Source organism: Convolutriloba macropyga, chromosome 9, assembly GCF_964194025.1.
Source record: "Convolutriloba macropyga chromosome 9, txConMacr16.3, whole genome shotgun sequence".
Lineage (NCBI taxonomy): Eukaryota > Metazoa > Xenacoelomorpha > Acoela > Convolutidae > Convolutriloba > Convolutriloba macropyga.
Window position 1 is genome coordinate 29,359,268 of NC_134476.1, and position 19,178 is coordinate 29,378,445.

Consider the following 19,178-nt stretch of genomic DNA (forward strand, 5'->3'; position numbering starts at 1 on the left):
GTGTTCTTTTTTTTAAATACAGAGTCACACATATGCACATCAATTAACAAAGAAACCCTTGAAATTATTCATATGATTATATTTCTTCGAACAAATATTAAGCTGATTACAATATAGTTTTTACCAAATAACGTAGTTTGAAACAAGTTTTTGGTTTAGTCCTAATTCCTATCAGATAAAAACAAAGCGTTCGGTAGCTTAATTCATAGATAATGTTTGTTAACTAATTGTAGATTATATTTTCAATTGTTTCAATTTTTTGTTCAGGACTATTTTGTCTAGGATTGTTTTGTCTGAGACTGTTTTGTCGGGGACTGTTTTGTACGGCAGCGGATTTTTGCGTTGTTTTTTGAGAAGCCTCAAATTACTTTCACATTCAAGCTCACATCTTTTTACATTTCCGACTGGCACATTTTTTCTATATGAAGGCAAGTGAATTGAAAATAAAAGTTGGAAGAAAACTTTTTTAAGCTAATAGCACTAATTTGAGTAAAATTATTATTTAGCTGATTTTTTGTGTGAAGTTCAATCAGTTTTTTGCATGTCAAATAGATGATCTCGGAAAATAACAGTCTTAAGAATGTCTTGCTGGTTCAGTTAGAAATTTTTCTTAGTACAAGTTAAGTAATACTTAATCTTTAAGTATAATTTTATAATTTCTTGAGTAGCTGGGTAGAATTCTTGCTTTCTGCTTGATTGTTTTCTCTTAATAAACAAGTCAATATAGGAATACAGAGAACACATTTTTAGAAAAAATCTTTTAGAAAAAGAACATGTAGCAATTTTCATATTTTGGCGACGTGTGTTTCATCATATTGCTGCAAGGTCGGTACAAAAAATTTTGGGATTTTGCTCCTTTTTCCTCAACGTAGGATCATGGATAAATTTCTAACTTAAAAAATTTTTCCATAGCAGCATGAAAAACCTGGGTACACTATAAATTTTTGTTGTTTTGAGCAAGAGCTTCTTTCAAAACCGCATACGAAATTTTTTAGTGAAAAAATTAATTATAAATAACTTGGTTATCATAACTATGGTAATTATTTCAACAGATCAGCAGTTCAATAATTCTGTATTCAATTGTCCATTTCAAAATTTGCACGCGTGAAATATTCGTTTATATTCTCCCCACTTTGGTCAGGTAAGAATAAAAACTCGTGATTGAAGGATTTAACAAATTGTGAATGCAGCTAGTTGTACTTTCAATTAGATGTTTTTGAAAAAAATTGTTTCCTTCGGTGATTTCGAAATTTCTCTGCTAATGTATGAGGACAAAAATTGTTAAATTTATATGAAGTCCCCACTCATTGGGTGACATTTAAACACAGAAGGGCCCCCCTCTCAAAAAGTGAGTCCAATATCACTTCAGGTTAGTGAGATCTTGAACCGGATTTTCTTCTGTGATTGGGCAAAGCGGCACAATTGGAAGCGGCAGTCCCCATCAAATCTGGCTCATAATCGCGAATCTCTTGCAATCAGCATTGTAGCTGAGCCACGCATGGCACTTCTTGATAACCACTTGAGCGAGGCGACTGAAGGCTACTGATAGGCCTGATGGCTGGAAACCTCTGTTATCAGATAAAAGAGCTATTCCTTTCAATGTTTTCCTGGTTGTTTCGGATATTCCGCCAAAAGTTTCTAACGCCAAAGGTATGAAGTGGATGCCCAGATCGCTGCACTTCTGGTGATGTTGCCCAATCTTTCTGTCTTCTGCTAAAGTTAGGGCAAAACCACATGTCCTCGCCGCATCTGAGATAAGACTGGCTTGCAGTGGGGACGTAATGGTAACGTCTAAGGCTGCGGGTTGTCCTGCTATAAAACTGGACAATTACACGTCACCTGGTCTTGAATTATTTTCCGGTATAAGATGTTTTTGCTCACATACAGGGGAAAGATTGGCCGACGAACAAGCTGTCATTATTCTGTCTCGTACTCTGTCATGACGAGAGATTATATCGCCACGCCCGTGACATGAAACGGCTTGATCTCCAAATATGTCCAAAATAGCTGACTTACAATATGGACATCTCCTATCCGAATCATAGAGTGGAACTCCTAAACGGTATTTCAGAGCAGCTCGGAACTCGTTAGGTTGAAGGTGTAGGCCAAGAGCAGGGATAGGTGTTGCCGTCAACCAAGCTCCTGATTGAGGTAGGGAAAGTTATAACAGTCTAGCTTTTTCTCTGGAGGAGGTTTGACATTCAAGAAGATTGCTTAGAACCCTATTGTCAAATTGTTCTTGAATTCTCTGTTGCGTCAAATGAGGAATCCGCAAAGCGCTAAACTCCTCCTCAAGGTCTGTGAAACTAATTTCGTGAGTTGGGTTCACACCATTAGTTTCTTCTACTATGTTTGCTGACTGGGATAAGGAACCAACATAAGCTGCTTTGAATTGGTTCAAAGAACGTCGAACTCCAGTTCCTGTTTTGCTTATTGGCAGGCGTGCCTGCTCCCATGAATTATCGCGGATTACAAAACCCAATATATTTTCAAAAAAGTTGTTCGTTGGAGATGATCAAATTTTTCAAGTATTATGTTACTCTCAGCGGACGGTGTGATGCATCTCAACAAATACAACAATTTAGGTGCAACCGAACAGCTACCTAAAATTCCGAGAGCGCATTGAGGGTCCTCTATATAGCCTAGATTGTCTATCGACTTCTCAAGTTTTTTAACCCGTTTTTCTAAATAAGACGCAACAAAAGTGGGAGTTCCGATTGCTGCGCCCAAGATTTCGATTCCTGATTGGCTGTTTCTCTTTATCCTGCTATCAACAGTATTAAAAAACGAGGGGGACCACAACTCACACTTGTGTCTTCTGAGTTCAAGGCCACACTTGTTGCCATGATTTGCTAAAATTTCTAATGATTCACATAGCTCCTCTTCGGTACTTGCTATAATTCCATCATCAAGGTACCAAGAATTCTGCATAAGATTTGGCAACTTATCGTCGAGTTCTTTGATAATGAGCCAAAGTCCTAACGAAAATAGTAAGGGCCCCAGCGGGTCTCCTTATTGGACTCCTGATTCACTTTGAATTTGAGTTGCATTAAAAAAGAGCTTGCTATGCTGAGAATAGCGAAAAAAAGTCAAAAGTGGCCAAATAGGGAATGAATTTTCTTGCTGCATCTAACACACTGCTTCTCATATTTGAATTGAAAGCTTTTTTGAAGTCGATTTGAAGTAGGCCCGCTTTCTCGTTGTTCTGTAACTTTTGAAAGGTTTGTTTTGTTGCATGTACAAAGCTTTCAGCACCGCAATTAACTGCCACGCCAAGTCGTCTGGATGAAAAAAATTCAACAACCTCTGAACTGACCTCTTGCGAATACATCTGCCTTTTGTCTTTTTCAGCGCTGTAAGCGAAGCAGAGCAAAAAGTTGGTGCAGCAAAACTGGGGAGCTGCCCTCTGCTAGCCAAATTCACTAATTTGGTGATGCTTGTAATCGATTTTTTGGACTGATCGGGGACTGCGCACGTTACGGCATGTAGAAAGTGTTCAGGGTACATTTTGGATGGGCCGGCTGCTGTGAAGTTCGAGAAAGATTGCAGGTGTTTAAACACAGATGCTTCGTCAAACTGATAAGCATAACTACTGTAACAATCAGTTTCCCTCGGGGGCATTTCTTCTGCTGGATTCAAGTTCATCAACTCTTTTAGCGTCTCTTTGTTTTCCGGGGCCACTCCATCCGAAGACAAGATTTTTGCTGCGCGTCCAAATTGGCCTTGAAGGTAGAGAAATTTTGCGCGTGCTGCAACCGTTTCTATTGAGTCAAGATTTATTTTCTTGGCTTGTTTCATAAAGGTTGCTTCGAACCATAGCCCAGCATAATCACCATTCTTCCAACTCTCAAATCTAGTTAACATGAGCCGTTCCTGCTGCTGTTTGTGTTTCTTCCCCCCCCTCTGTTGCTAGCGCGCAGAACGTACTTGCTAATTACAAAGAGTCTCTTCCAATTTTCTGGGGAATTTGGTTGAGAAACACAGCCCTAAATGATAGGCGTTAAAAATTCACACCATCTTAGCCGGAACTTGACAGGAATAAAGCGGAGTGTAGGTATTTTTTCTTGCAAATCGTTTCAAGGTCTGGGAGGGCGTTTAGGTCAAAATTTGCTGTGTTTTGGGAGGTGTTACATTCGGCTAGTTCTTCGCTGTTTGTGGCAGAGACTAGCTTGTCAATGCAGGCTGCAATATCTTGGGAAATTTTCTTACTTGTTGACAATTGACTACTAAATTGAGAGTATGCCCAAATTGATCTACAGCATACCCATTCGTCAAAGTTTGGGCCCCAGTCTACGTATCGTATTTGTGTTTTGTTTGATTGATGATCGAGTACAACTACTTTACAAAAGTTGTCTTTTTTATCAGGTAAGAAGAGGGTTGTATGTGCAGAAACTCGAAAACGCAAATCAAAGTCATCAATCGTTAAATTTTGCATTTGTTGTGTCAGACCTGACGAAGTATTGGTCTCAATCAAAATGATTGAATTTTGTTTTTCCTGTCTAGGTTCTGTAGCTTTCTTTTTCCGGGAGGTTGAAGGCATGTCAACAATATTCGAAATCAGGAAATTTTCATTGCTATTAACCGTCGTTTTCTTTCTTGTCATGTTTAAGAAAAATCAAGTGCTTTTTCTTCTTAATGCTTATGTGTTTCCTAAATTTGGTTCCTTTTTTTCTGTTTTTAAAGCCAGAAAAAAAACATTTCAGTTGAACACCGAAAAAAAAGGAGAGGGGGAAGAATTGGTTTGATCTCACCAGTTTATTTCGTCCGTTCGTACCCCCAATGAATCTTCTATTCCTCGATTCCAAAAAAAACACTCCATCATCACAAAATCTCTTGCTGCTGTCCAGTCTCAACATAAATCGTAAAAATAGGGTGGTTGTGTTCGGGTCCAAAAGATGTAATCAAGATATATTTTGTGCCAATTTTGTTCTCCTCGGGTAAAAGAGATTAACTCAACGCACGTGCTTTGTATAAGGCGGCTAAGTAGTCTTAAGTTTAGTCCCACTGTTTAAGTTGAACATTACTGTCAAATAGTCTCTAGAAAACAGCCTATGTGGCAAACAACTTTGATGATAGCGGCATACGTCATTTGGCAGTGCTTCACGTTCCTCAATTATTTGAAAAGGCATTAACTGATTTTGCAGTAAAACCTCACATCTCACATTCGCTGATAAGTTTTTGACGAATTCGATAACCCAATTTCTTTTCTATGTTTTGTTATATCTTCGCTGCTCGTCAGCGCTTGTGTAATTAAAACTTTTTGGGTGAGAAAACACTCACCTTACATGCACCCCAGATAGATGATCTTGTCAAAACTGCAGACGTAAAAGTTTCTTGTACATTCAGTTTGGATTATAAAAAATTAATTTTGTCATTTTCGATCTAAAATTGGCAATTTTGCTTGAAGTGAATTTGGTTGCGTACAAATCCAAAGGAAAGCATTAAATTAAAAATGGCACCTCAACTTTTGCTACAATATAAGTTTTGTGAAAGTGGCTGCTTAAAATAGATTTTCTTCATTTTGTGATTTTGTGATCTATTTTTCTCCTTTCTGTTCATCGACAACGGTCTTTTTTGAAGCGCGCTGACTTCAATATGGACAGAATCGTTTGCCTATAACAAACGCTGTATGCATCAAGTTTTTGAAATTTGATCGAGGTACCTGAAATGGTTATATAAAAGGTGCAGGAAACATGAAGCGGCCAAATGCCGATCACTTGAGCTCTAGCTGCATTGAAAACAAACAATCAAGTCAATGTAAGTATTACCGTTTTCAGGACTTTTAACTCTTAAGAGAGATCCTAATAAAGAAGTTTAGTGTTTTTGATCTCATAAGCTGATGAGTGGGGATTATTGATAACTTTTACGAACTTTTTCTCACCCAATGAGCGGGGAGCAATAGTAACTGAAGATTCAAGTACAATACAATGGGCGAAAAGAGGAAAACGAAGATAGGTAACACTCCGTCGTGAATTGGTATTTCGTAGAGATGTCAACTGCATTCAAGGTCAATATACAGTATCAACGGTCTGTCTCAAGTCATGAAACTCTTTCTAAAAAACTAAGTTCTCCCTAACGCATGTTTGTTGCTAATTTTCATCTGAGTGACCGAAATGTTGCTAAACAAGCTAAATTGAATTTTATTTGTTAAGAGAAGCTGGACAAGGATCACAGAGAATCCATAGAAAGATAAACACGATAAGTCAAAAATAAATTTATTGCATACAATTTCTAAGCAAGTCACTACTGTCTTAGACGATTATCTAATTCTGCAATTATTGATTTTGAGAGGGCAAAATTTTAAATTAAATTTTAAAACGAAGCCGGCAGATTGCCGGAAAATAGCCGCAGTAGACGCGTGTTGCCTGCCATGAATTGACACAACTAAAGAATTAGGATTGACAGATCGACCACCAGCTCTTTAATAGACCAGTAGACTTTTTGAATTAGATTCGGACTGTCATTTTTATGCGACACATTCGCTCTATAAGAAAAAAGACTCTAATACTCAGGAATTAGGGCATATAAGTCTGGCACTACTTAGATGCACACTATTGATCATTAATTAGTAAATGTTCAAAAAACTTAAAGTTCCAAAAGTGAGTTCAGAAGTCATTTTTTCGAGTGAGGTAAGTCATGCAATTGACCTATAAGCAGAAATGACGTCTCGAACACAAATTTGTATTGGAAAGCAGTAGAAGTCACTGAAGTCATTGAAAAAGTCAATTCCAAGAAGTCAGGATAAGACGAAACAAAAATCTATTCAACGATGTAAAAAAGATAGCAGCACAAGGACTGAGATACAATTCAAAGAATTGAATGAAAAACTTAGAAGTATTCTACCTGACCAGCAGCTCAATTGAAAAATTTTAGCCAAAACACAAAAATCTCAAAAAATTGAGAAACTAAAACAATCAAACAAACTAAACAAAAATATACTAATTGCTAAAGATCTTGAAGCTTTTACCCTTAAGGCGATAGGGGATCCCTTTTTGATACCTATTTCAAAACTATGTTCAAAACAAATTTTTGTCTCTGAAATCGGTCCAGTATTATATCTGCAGGACCAGAAAAAAGTTGATTTGCCCTTGAAGGTCGATTAACTCGAAATTGACCGAAAAATTTAGAAAATGAAATCAATTACAAATTTTATTGAAAAAAATGCCAAAATCGTGATATTAAAATATTCAGAATCATTTTTGTCTCCTTAGAGGCTATCCAGTAACCCAAATCCAAGCCTTAAAAATTTCATTGGCTCAAAGATCGATAGGCAATAATTTTAAAAAAAATTTCAAAATTCAAAAAGTAAAAGTTCGTTCAGTTAAACGGTTGAAAACCATTCAATTCCCACATAGCAACCATTTACTAGCGTGTTATCAAACGCTGGATGATGTTACTTGGCAACTGCGGCAAGAAAAACTGAATAAAAGACAAATGTTTTGAGAAAACTTGAAAAAATTGCAAACTATCAAAAAATTTCTAATCGAACTGTTAAAAAGTTGAAAACAAATCTATTGGCACTTACAACCATGCAGTACAATTTTATCAGAACGTAGAACAGGTTTTTTGACACTTGAGAATTGACAAATATCAAAAATTGACAAAAATTATAAGAAACCTTATAAAAAATTGCAATTTAATCAAAAAAACACCACATTAAAATGTTGAAAACCATTCCATTGTTATTAAAAATTATGCAGTGCCTTATTATTGGACCTTAAACGAGATTCCCTGACCCCTAAAGCTGGAAACTCTCAGTGACAAAAATTTTCAAAAACTTGAAAAAAAATAACCAAAATTGGTATCATTTTGAGTGTTTGTGTTTGTAGTACCAAAACATATAGCTCATAAAATGGTCATAAGAAGTATTTTTGTCTTGCAAAAGGCCTTCATCAACTTTGAAAAACTTCAACCTATAACTAATCAAACAAAATTTATAAAAAATACAAAAAAAACATGAAAAATTGCACCATTTTGAGCCCAAAAACTCCTAAAAATGATGTTTTTAAACTTAAGGCCATACTAGCAGCTGCACCACTCTAAGCACTTGAAGGACTACTAAAGCTCACTTTGGGCCTCTAATGGACCTTAATGCCAGCTGGGCTTAACCCGTTGTTCCCGTTTTGAAAGATCAAAGTCATTGAAAAATGTGTGAACACATCTTGAAAACAGCGTCCCAATACAATTCAAACTCTTTGAAAAAAAATAGGAGCGCTATAATAGCCGCCTGGAATTGCTGACGCGGCTATTAATCAAGCACATATCAAGTTTCCTGATACAATGTTCAATGTGGGACTACATTGTGTTTAAAATGCCAGCGTTATCCCAGTGCAAATTTTTATTTGCAAAAATGGAAAATTTATCAAACCGAACAGTTCAGCAATCCGTAAAGGAAAAATTAAAAAATTGACTATCTGTCAAATTGTTCTTGAATGGGTAGCTCCCGTTAGGGGCGGGAGTTTTTGAGGACGAAAAGTCAAAAGGGTCTGACAAAAAATCTGTCAAGCGCAAAAGACCAGAGGACTAATATAATTGCTGCCACCTTCGTTTGAAGGCAATTAATCAGGAAACCCTGTTTGCAACCAATCTACCAGTTGATTCCTGTTCACAATCACGGTTATATTGTTAATGAAACACTTTGCAAACTAAGTACCGCTGCAGAGAAACGCTGGCACAGTAGGTTGAGGGCTGTGCCAGCGTTTCTCTGCAGCGGAGGAAGTCATCCGAGGTTGAGGGCTGATACCTTATCCTTACATTCATGACACATTAAACAACCCACTTAAATCAGGCGAACTGCTCTCAAACGATTGGCGCGCGGTTTGCTTCGTCAGTAGCTAGCTGTGACTTAGAGAGGCTGGTTTCAGCTCATTTGATTAAGGGGGGGTGTGAGCTTGGAGTGGTGAGTGATCATGGGGTGAGCTTGGAGTGGTGGGTGGTTGGTTTGTCTTCCGGTGGGGGCAAGCGTGCCGGTTTACGGTTAGAATGAGGTGGTGTGGAGGGGGATGAAGTGACTGGGGGACGAGAGGGGGTGAACTCTAAGAACCGCCATTCACACCATCAAAATGTCTTTTAAACAGTTTAGGTTAATCACATACTTAGAGACTAGTGAGTCGTTACCTGCTTATCTCGTTTTTGAGGACAATAACTATCAGTCGAAAAATTGGTCGTAATAAAAATCGCATTTAAAAAGACCAGCAAGACTAATATAAATGCTACAAATTCTTTTGAGAGCAAGATTACATGTTGATCACCTGATTTGAGATCTCAATACTAGGTCACACAATCCATTCAGACCTATAATTGTGACTTTTGATGCCTGTGAGAACCTGTACATCGTCTTCCACACAACAAAAAATTAGAACATACTGCAAAATCAATTTTCTAATATAAAACAGCCTTAACATTTTATATACAAATTTACCATTTTCATACTTTTATTCAAATATTCATAATCTTGACAGATTGTCAAATTCAATAGTTATTAGAGGGTATGCTTAGACCTTGCGCGACTCCTTAGATACCCATTGCCTGACTCAGTCATAGTTCTCTTGCTGACCCGATTCGTCCAAGTGTTCTCAGTACCTAAGAGGGGGCGAGTGCCGCGGTGGCGGGGGTCCCAAATCACCCCCTCCTCCAGCACCTGGTGGTGGCCCTCTATTGAGCACATCAGCTGCCGTCTCTCCCACTCTCATGTGGGATGCTCCCAATTGATCTCCTAACAGTCTCCGAAGTCGCATTATTTCATCTTTGTACCTGTCATAACACATTCATTCTCAGTTCAACTCCTCGACATTTCAAATGAACGTTTTCATCCGATAATTATTAAAAACTGAATATACTCAACGTAAGTTAAAAACAGAGGAATTAACATTTTTGTAGTTTGAACATTTTTATGCTGAGCCTATGTTACATAGCTAGCATAATCTAATACTATTCAATCGGGCACAAAACTATCGCATCCTCCCTAATATGACGAAGACACTGTCATTTCAACACCTGTATTTAAATATTGTTTGTTCAGCCCAAATTAAACCAACTTAATGAACTTCCAAAACTTAGCCTTCAATGCTAGTTCATTGCAAGATCAACTAAGCTCCTGTTAATTCAATCTATCACTTCACTTCACTTCCACTCGAGCGCATCTGACAAAATACTGACTTTACACAATATAAGCTATTCATAGTACTCTATAATTCCTCAAAATTCACTTTAATCCAGCAGGTCATGTGAAAATGGGTTTCAGCTATCTAAGCAGAAATTTGATATGTCAAAACAACACTCTTACTTAACACCACTTTTCAACACTCTAATTCCCGGCTTAAATAAAACGCAGAGCTTAGATTTTATAAGCCAACTAATCCTCGAGTGAGGTATCTATAAGTGAGTTTCACATTTCTTTGGGGGTTGGTTAATTCCTCTCAACCTGGACCGGTGTTTACTTGTCATTTCTGTTTCACAGATAGTTCGGATTTAATTAGAACCACTTCACTGGTGTGAACACATCTAATCGAACAATGACCGCTGCTTGGCAACCCCAAATATTACACTTAAAAAATCATGCTTCAGAACTATTGCAAACGATGGAAAAAATACGGGTCATTTAATGTTCTGCTGAGCCTGTCAAAACTTGAAAAAACTCCTTTCTGTAAGTAGCTCAGCCCAATGATCAACGTTCGGCATTTTGCTTTCGTAATCTAAGACGTTCAAATTTTTGGAGTTGTTGAAAAACCCTAATCAGAACTGAACAAAAAGAGCAGGAGAATAAAATCTTTGTGCTTACCTGGTGAGGTGTTTGTCAATATACTCCTGTGTTTCCTGCAGTTGTTCCTCTGCCACTGTTGCTCTAGCCAGTAAAGCTGCTTTCTCTGCCTCTAATGCAAGCTGAACACACAAACGCCGAGTTAGCATATAATAGAAGCTTTTATCTTTACCAGAAATCGTTCTGAATGAACAAGCATTTTAAATCAAATACCGCATACCCTAAATGAGCTGGCCTTCGCTCCCAAAAATTTTATTGAAGACATCGATAATTTATTTGTCTAACACAAAGAGGTACGTACTCACGGTGAAATTAAATCAAATTGCTAGTGAATTTACAGAAAACTCTATAATCCGAGAAATTCTATAGCTGATAAAAAGAGATAGCTGAAATTCTACAGCTGATCTTCAAAACAATTTTGGTGAATCGCATACTTAGAGACTAGTAAGGCGCACGGCTCTAAGAGAGCTGCCCAGCCATTTAATGCCCTTCAGGCTTTACCTGTTTCCTCCTTTTTGAGGACGAAAAGTTAAAGGAGTCAGCCAAAAAATAAAACAGACAAGCGAAAAGTCGCACAACAGACCACCGGACTAAAAAAAATACTTCGTTAGAGATCAATAAATAAATCAATTTGGTAGTAAATTTACAGAAAATCATTAAAAACAATTCTCAATCCTAGAAATCGAGAAATTAAACAGCTGATAAAAAATAATCTTCAACAGCTGTTGATAAAAAATCAACAGCAGATAATCTGAATCTCTCGACTGATCTGATTACGCTACAACTCGCTATTAACTAGTGTAAGAGAAGTTAATAGCTGAGATTTCACTCACATAAGAGAAGTTAAAAGCTCCGAATGAGACCTGTCCCCGATGAGATTAAATGATAAGACAAGAAAAAGTGAAAGAAACAGTAGCAAACATCAAAATTGCAATAAAAACTTTCACGAAAAAGTAATGAAAACCAGTAGCTTTGAGTCGAAACTATTAAATTAAGCTCATTTACGCGTCATAAGCAATCAATTGAAAAGGTCAGATACGACACTAAGTGATGATAAAACAGAAAAAAAACGGGCCAAAACTCAAATACGCAATTATGCCAAAAAACCAAGGAGCAATTAGAACACATATCTATCTTATTAACAGAACTCAAGAGAAAAAACACGAGAACCAGAAGTCAAATTGCAAGTGAAAAACAACCTCTCAAAAACCAATAATTTGTTCGAATACCATATTCTCGCATCATTTTAAAGCTGGTTTGAAAAAAATCACAGTTCAAACCTGCTCGATTTTTTGCTCCGTTTACGACTTCAGCGTGACTAAAATCACCACTTGATTTCTCAGTGAAGTGAAAAAGGCGAAAAAAGTGAACAGATCTTAAAAACACGGCCGCAAGACTGCCGGAATAGCTGCGAAAGAATTGACGTGCGTGCCGTATAATAGAGATAGAAACAGATAGATCCAAATTGAAACAGTCCATTTCCTCGTCCATTTCATCATTAAGGCCTCTCCGTGTTGTAGATGACAACTTCGTTTGTGTACTATAAATATAAGGCATAACTTTCACATATGATTTTTAGATTTGCTATGGTAACGCAAATTTGACAGAAAGAAATCCTTCGGAAAATTTGGCAGTTTTAGCTTTGCTTTGTGAACAAACGTAACAGGAAAAAGAGCGTCCGAGGATGAAACAGAAAAACATAGCCGGACGAGTTCCGGAAGCAACTCGAAGCGTCAAAATTTCACACAAAACCGTAACTGCAGCTGGAGCCATTACTTTTTGTATTATACAATGAACTCATAGCCTCTCCAGGTCCAATCTAAAAATTGGTGAAATATAAACCCCTGTCACCAAAAACAAAACGCAGCAAAGTTATTGAAAACGTTTTGGTAACGTTAAAAAGGATGGTAAAATACTGATTGGTTGAAAAAGCAGACAGGGCTATCAATTGCCCTCACAAAATGCATGATTCTTATCTCAAAACGATCGCGAGAGCAAACGGTAGAGAATAATCTTAGAAAATAACATAAGTTTTTCAAAAAAGAAAGCTCAAAATTAAGAATTAGAAAACCAATCCAATTAGAATTCTAATTACTGCAATTAAAAAAAAAACAACACATACTTATTCCTTATCACTTTGAATTGTAGTAAAGAAAAGTCAACTTTTGAGTGAGGAAGTCATTTTTGAGAGTGAGGTAATGTCAAGTGTTACCAAAAACTTGTTCAGGCAAATCAACGAAAAAACTCGGTCCACAGAGTGAAAAATGACGTCACGCACGCAATTCACTTGAAATTGCATTAGCGAATGAATAAGAAGCAGATTTGAACTGTTTGTGACGTCACATGGTCGTAACAAAAATCTTGACGACCAAAAACAAACAAGAGAAAACAAATAATAGCCTCACCTATCGCTTCCCGGCTATTAAAAAGCACAATTCAAGCATACGAAACATTCAAAAATTTTGCAAAAAAAAATTTAAAACTTAACGCCAAAAATAATTGAAATTTAATTGAAACGCAGTTAAAGTCCCTCATGTTGCACAAGAAGACTATTTCTAGTAACTAAAACCAAAATACAAACAAAAAACTGAGAAAAGTTTAAAAAAAACTACACAGATCGAATTAGCATATGTACAGTTTTATAAAACAAAATTACATCGAGGTAGAAAGAGGGGTTGATTATCTGAAATATCGAAGGGAAATTGCTATATTAACTAATTTAGGACAAATACACGGTTGGAAGATCCAAAAATGAAGAAATTAATAGAAAAAAAGGCAAAAACATAGCCGGCAGATTGCCGAAAATAGCCGCCGTTGACGCCCTAGACGCACATCAGGATTGAAACAGAAAAAAGAAAACATAGCCGGCAGATTGTTAGAAATTAGCCGCAAAACCTTCGTAGATCTGCAGTCTCAAAAAAGAGTTAAAAACAGACAGACCAAAAAAAGTTTTTTCATTGACAGCTGAGATATTGTATTTTGATTAAGAAGCCGTATAAGTAATTGCTGCCTCATATAGGTGCTCTCAGATAACCGTCATTTAGAGTGACATACATTCACTCGACCTGATCTCATTGAGTTAAAATAAATAAAATTCAATATCAAAGTCAGTAAGTCATTTTTGAGAGAGAGGTAAGTCACATGTGATCAAAAATTTAAACACGCGAAAATACAAAAAAAACATGCTCCACAAAGAGCAAAAAATGACGTCACGCACGCACTTCAGTTGAAATTGCATGAATGACAACAAAAAGCAAATTTGAAGTGGTTGTGACGTCATATGGTCGTACGAAAAATCTTGAAGTAAAAAAAAAACAAGAGAAGGCCAAAAGACGCACCAGCTATCGCTGTGCGGCTATTAAAAAAAATTGAAATTTACCACATTTTTTCCTAAGTTTCAAAATTTGTTCTATTTCATTGAGCAGGTTCAGTTAGATTCTAAACCTATAATTTCTTCAGCTTCTAAACTCAATGGTACTATGCTTAATACTAATATCAGCTAGCAATCGCTCTAATGAACTTTGATAAACTAATTTAAAAAGACTTAATGACCGGGCTTCATCGGTTTATCCCATTTTTTTATCTTGCTCTTTTGATACTGACCGTATTCACTAAATTACGTAATTCAATGCTTGGAAGAATTTAAAATCCATTCAATTGAAACCGTGAGCGAAGTAAGTCAGAAGTCAAATATGAAAATCGTGACTCATGTTAAACGAAAAACGTGATCAAAAGGTAACGCGAAATTGAAAAACATAGCACAAGTCCTGACGTACAATTCTAAGAATTTTCAGTGACTAAACAGAAAAACTAGACCTAGAATGGACTATGAGTGAATTCAGTGAGAAAACCATTTTTTAAAAAAATCAGATAAAAGAAATAAAACAGAACATCAATGTCACAATGCTGCATGTGAACAAAAAAACCACCAGCGAGAAATGAAAACTTAATTCAAAAAAGAAACTAGGCCTAGAATGAGCCATGAATGGATTGGGAAAACTATTTAGAAAAAAATCCGATCCAAAAAATCGAAAAAACAGTAAAAATCAGAGTGAAATTGCCGCATGTGAACAAAAATCCACTACCGAGAAACCGAATTTATGTTTGAAAGTGAGTCTTTTTGAGAGAGAGGTTAGTCAGATATCCCAAAAAATTAAAATCACGCGAAAGAACAAAAATCGCTCCACTAAGAGTGAAAAAACATAACCGACTAACGTCGGGCGAAATGCTCTCAAACAACCGGCGAGCGGTTGGCTTTGTCAGCAGCAAGCCACAGTTTAGTGAGGCTAGCTTTAGCTTATTCGACTCTGCAACTTAGTTTTCTAGCCTTTTTAGTAAATAAATAAAAAAACGGATATTTTAAAAACTGCAAAATATTGCAAAATTTTAAAAACAGCTTCCAGATTTCGCAGTGAAAATGTTAAAAAACTATTTTTTGTCTCTGGATTTATGTCAAGTAACCAATTCTTGATTTACCAAAATTTTGCTGGAATTCAGTATATTAAAATCTTCAAAACGATTTCATTGTCTCAAGAGACAACCCAGTATCCTTATTTCAAGCTTTAAATAGTTTCACTGGCTCATAAAGATCCATAAACTGGGTACAAAATAATTTTCTGAAAATTTGACAAAAATTAAATTGCTAGAAAATTGTTAAGGCTGGAGTTAGTAAAATATTGATAACCATTCCATTAACTCTAGAGACTATGCGACAGCCTATCATCAAACCTTGGAGGAGAACTAGGACCCTGGTGCCGGAAAAATGATTAAAAAAACTCAAAAAGATTCAAAAAACTTGAAAAATTGCAAATATTTTTTAAAAATTGTTGATATTAAAACCCTGAAAAACATTCAACTACATCTAGAAGCTATGCAGTTATAATCAGCTAGCAATCGCTCTAATGAACTTTGATAAACTAATTTAAAAAGACTTAATGACCGGGCTTTATCGGTTTATCCCATTTTTTTATCTTGCTCTTTTGATACTGACCGTATTCACTAAATTACGTAATTCAATGCTTGGAAGAATTTAAAATCCATTCAATTGAAACCGTGAGGGAAGTAAGTCAGAAGTCAAATATGAAAATCGTGACTCATGTTAAACGAAAGACGTGATCAAAAGGTAACGCGAAATTGAAAAACATAGCACGACAAGTCCTGACGTACAATTCTAAGAATTTTCAGTGACTAAACAGAAAAACTAGACCTAGAATGGACTATGAGTGAATTCAGTGAGAAAACCATTTTTTAAAAAAATCAGATAAAAGAAATAAAACAACATCAATGTCACAATGCCGCATGTGAACAAAAAAACCACCAGCGAGAAATGAAAACTTAATTCAAAAAAGAAACTAGGCCTAGAATGAGCCATGAATGGATTGGGAAAACTATTTAGAAAAAAATCCGATCCAAAAAATCGAAAAAACAGTAAAAATCAGAGTGAAATTGCCGCATGTGAACAAAAAACCACTACCGAGATACCGAATTTATGTTCAGACACCGTTCTCTCACTCTACTTTAGAATTAGAGCGAAAAAAATTCACGCCGCAAGCCCAATCGCTTTTTCGCTCCATTTCCTGTTTCGGCGTGACCAAAATCACTACTCCAATATGACTTCAAAAATCATGAAAATGTGTGAACAGATCTTAAAAAAAAGACAGCGCCCCAATACAATTCAAATTCTTAGAATTGTAAAAAAACCAAGAGCACCGCAATATAGCTACGCTCAGCTTACAGCTTCGCAGCTATAAAAAAGACACAAATACAAAAAAGACTATCATCTTCGTTCCAACGCAATTAATTGTACGATTGTTACTAACGGCAATATCGTCCACATATCTCACGAGACGACTCTTGTATTCCTCGTTGAGATCTTTGAGTTTGTTCTGTAGTCTGTTGTTCTCACTCTCTAATTCCTTGTTGGTCTGTCTGGACTGGTAAAGCTCACTCGCAGTTTCCGCCATCTTCTTTTGAGCTGTCCTCGAGGCCTGTCTCGCATCATCAAGATCTTTTGCCAAGGCTTGCCTGTAAAGATAGCTGAGTTAAAAAGACCGAAACAGACCGAAAAAATAACTCTACTAGAAAAAAAATGATTTAAAAATTCTCTTTAGTTTCAAATCAATTTAAAACCCTTTCAAGTAATAGTTTTTATAAAAATCTAGTTCATGTGACCAGATTGCCGGCATAGCAACGAAATAGACTTGCGTGCCGTATAATACGAAAAGAAACAAATACTGGTCGAAAGAGTTGCAGACACGACTAAAAAAAGTAAAAAAAAAACACTCAGCGATAAATCATAAAGTCTTGTTAAAAAAACAAACCCTATCTTTGAATTGTAAAAACTCAGCAACACCGCAATATAGATAGAGCTTCACAGATATAGAAAGTAAATACATTCTCAATTTATATTTAGTAAGGAATGAAGAATACATTTCAGAGAGAGATAAGTCATGTATGATTTTTCACAACATTGACCGGAAAACTCAAACCAAAGAGAGTAACAGATGGCTCCATACACACAAATTCACCCGATGAGAGGGGTAAAAGTCAGTAAGATTCGCTCTGTAACTTTTTACGTGATCAAATACCATCGCAACAAAAATAGACGCGACAGCTTCTTAAGAACTGCAAGCTCAAAAAGGTAACAAAAAACAGAAAAAAGAAAATTTTCCTTTTACAAGCGATCTGAAGAGATCTATATATTTTCATTAGGAATTTGTACATCCTATTGCTGCTTCTATTAGCTGCTCCGAAAAAAATACTCAGATGACCTTCTCTCCTGGAAATAGGAAGTCACCGTGAAGTCATTTTGAAAGTGAGTCTTTTTGAGAGAGAGGTTAGTCAGATATCCCAAAAAATTAAAATCACGCGAAAGAACAAAAATCGCTCCACTAAGAGTGAAAAAACATAACCGACTAACGTCGGGCGAAATGCTCTCAAACAACCGGCGAGCGGTTGGCTTTGTCAGCAGCAAGCCACAGTTTAGTGAGGCTAGCTTTAGCTTATTCGACTCTGCAACTTAGTTTTCTAGCCTTTTTAGTAAATAAATAAAAAAACGGATATTTTAAAAACTGCAAAATATTGCAAAATTTTAAAAACAGCTTCCAGATTTCGCAGTGAAAATGTTAAAAAACTATTTTTTGTCTCTGGATTTATGTCAAGTAACCAATTCTTGATTTACCAAAATTTTGCTGGAATTCAGTATATTAAAATCTTCAAAACGATTTCATTGTCTCAAGAGACAACCCAGTATCCTTATTTCAAGCTTTAAATAGTTTCATTGGCTCATAAAGATCCATAAACTGGGTACAAAATAATTTTCTGAAAATTTGACAAAAATTAAATTGCTAGAAAATTGTTAAGGCTGGAGTTAGTAAAATATTGATAACCATTCCATTAACTCTAGAGACTATGCGACAGCCTATCATCAAACCTTGGAGGAGAACTAGGACCCTGGTGCCGGAAAAATGATTAAAAAAACTCAAAAAGATTCAAAAAACTTGAAAAATTGCAAATATTTTTTAAAAATTGTTGATATTAAAATCCTGAAAAACATTCAACTACATCTAGAAGCTATGCAGTTATAATCAGCTAGCAATCGCTCTAATGAACTTTGATAAACTAATTTAAAAAGACTTAATGACCGGGCTTTATCGGTTTATCCCATTTTTTTATCTTGCTCTTTTGATACTGACCGTATTCACTAAATTACGTAATTCAATGCTTGGAAGAATTTAAAATCCATTCAATTGAAACCGTGAGCGAAGTAAGTCAGAAGTCAAATATGAAAATCGTGACTCATGTTAAACGAAAAACGTGATCAAAAGGTAACGCGAAATTGAAAAACATAGCACAAGTCCTGACGTACAATTCTAAGAATTTTCAGTGACTAAACAGAAAAACTAGACCTAGAATGGACTATGAGTGAATTCAGTGAGAAAACCATTTTTTAAAAAAATCAGATAAAAGAAATAAAACAGAACATCAATGTCACAATGCCGCATGTGAACAAAAAAACCACCAGCGAGAAATGAAAACTTAATTCAAAAAAGAAACTAGGCCTAGAATGAGCCATGAATGGATTGGGAAAACTATTTAGAAAAAAATCCGATCCAAAAAATCGAAAAAACAGTAAAAATCAGAGTGAAATTGCCGCATGTGAACAAAAATCCACTACCGAGAAACCGAATTTATGTTCAGACACCGTTCTCTCACTCTACTTTAAAATTAGAGCGAAAAAAATTCACGCCGCAAGCCCAATCGCTTTTTCGCTCCATTTCCTGTTTCGGCGTGACCAAAATCACTACTCCAATATGACTTCAAAAATCATGAAAATGTGTGAACAGATCTTAAAAAAAAGACAGCGCCCCAATACAATTCAAATTCTTTGAATTGTAAAAAAAGGAGAGCGCCTAAATAA

General features: G+C 36.1%; 1 protein-coding gene across 2 annotated transcripts in view; it reads right to left on the reverse strand.

The window, feature by feature from the left end:
* Nucleotides 1-9,361: 9,361 nt before the first annotated feature.
* Nucleotides 9,362-19,178, reverse strand: part of LOC142345712 (uncharacterized) — a 77,095-nt gene continuing 67,278 nt past the window's right edge. For both annotated transcript variants that reach the window (XM_075397980.1, XM_075397979.1), the window contains 2 exons: nt 10,781-10,881; nt 9,362-9,753 (listed from right to left, as the gene is read on the reverse strand). In XM_075397980.1, coding sequence (XP_075254095.1) covers nt 9,576-9,753; nt 10,781-10,881 — 279 coding nt within the window. In that variant the 3' untranslated portion in view covers nt 9,362-9,575. The remainder of the gene's footprint in view (nt 9,754-10,780; nt 10,882-19,178) is intronic.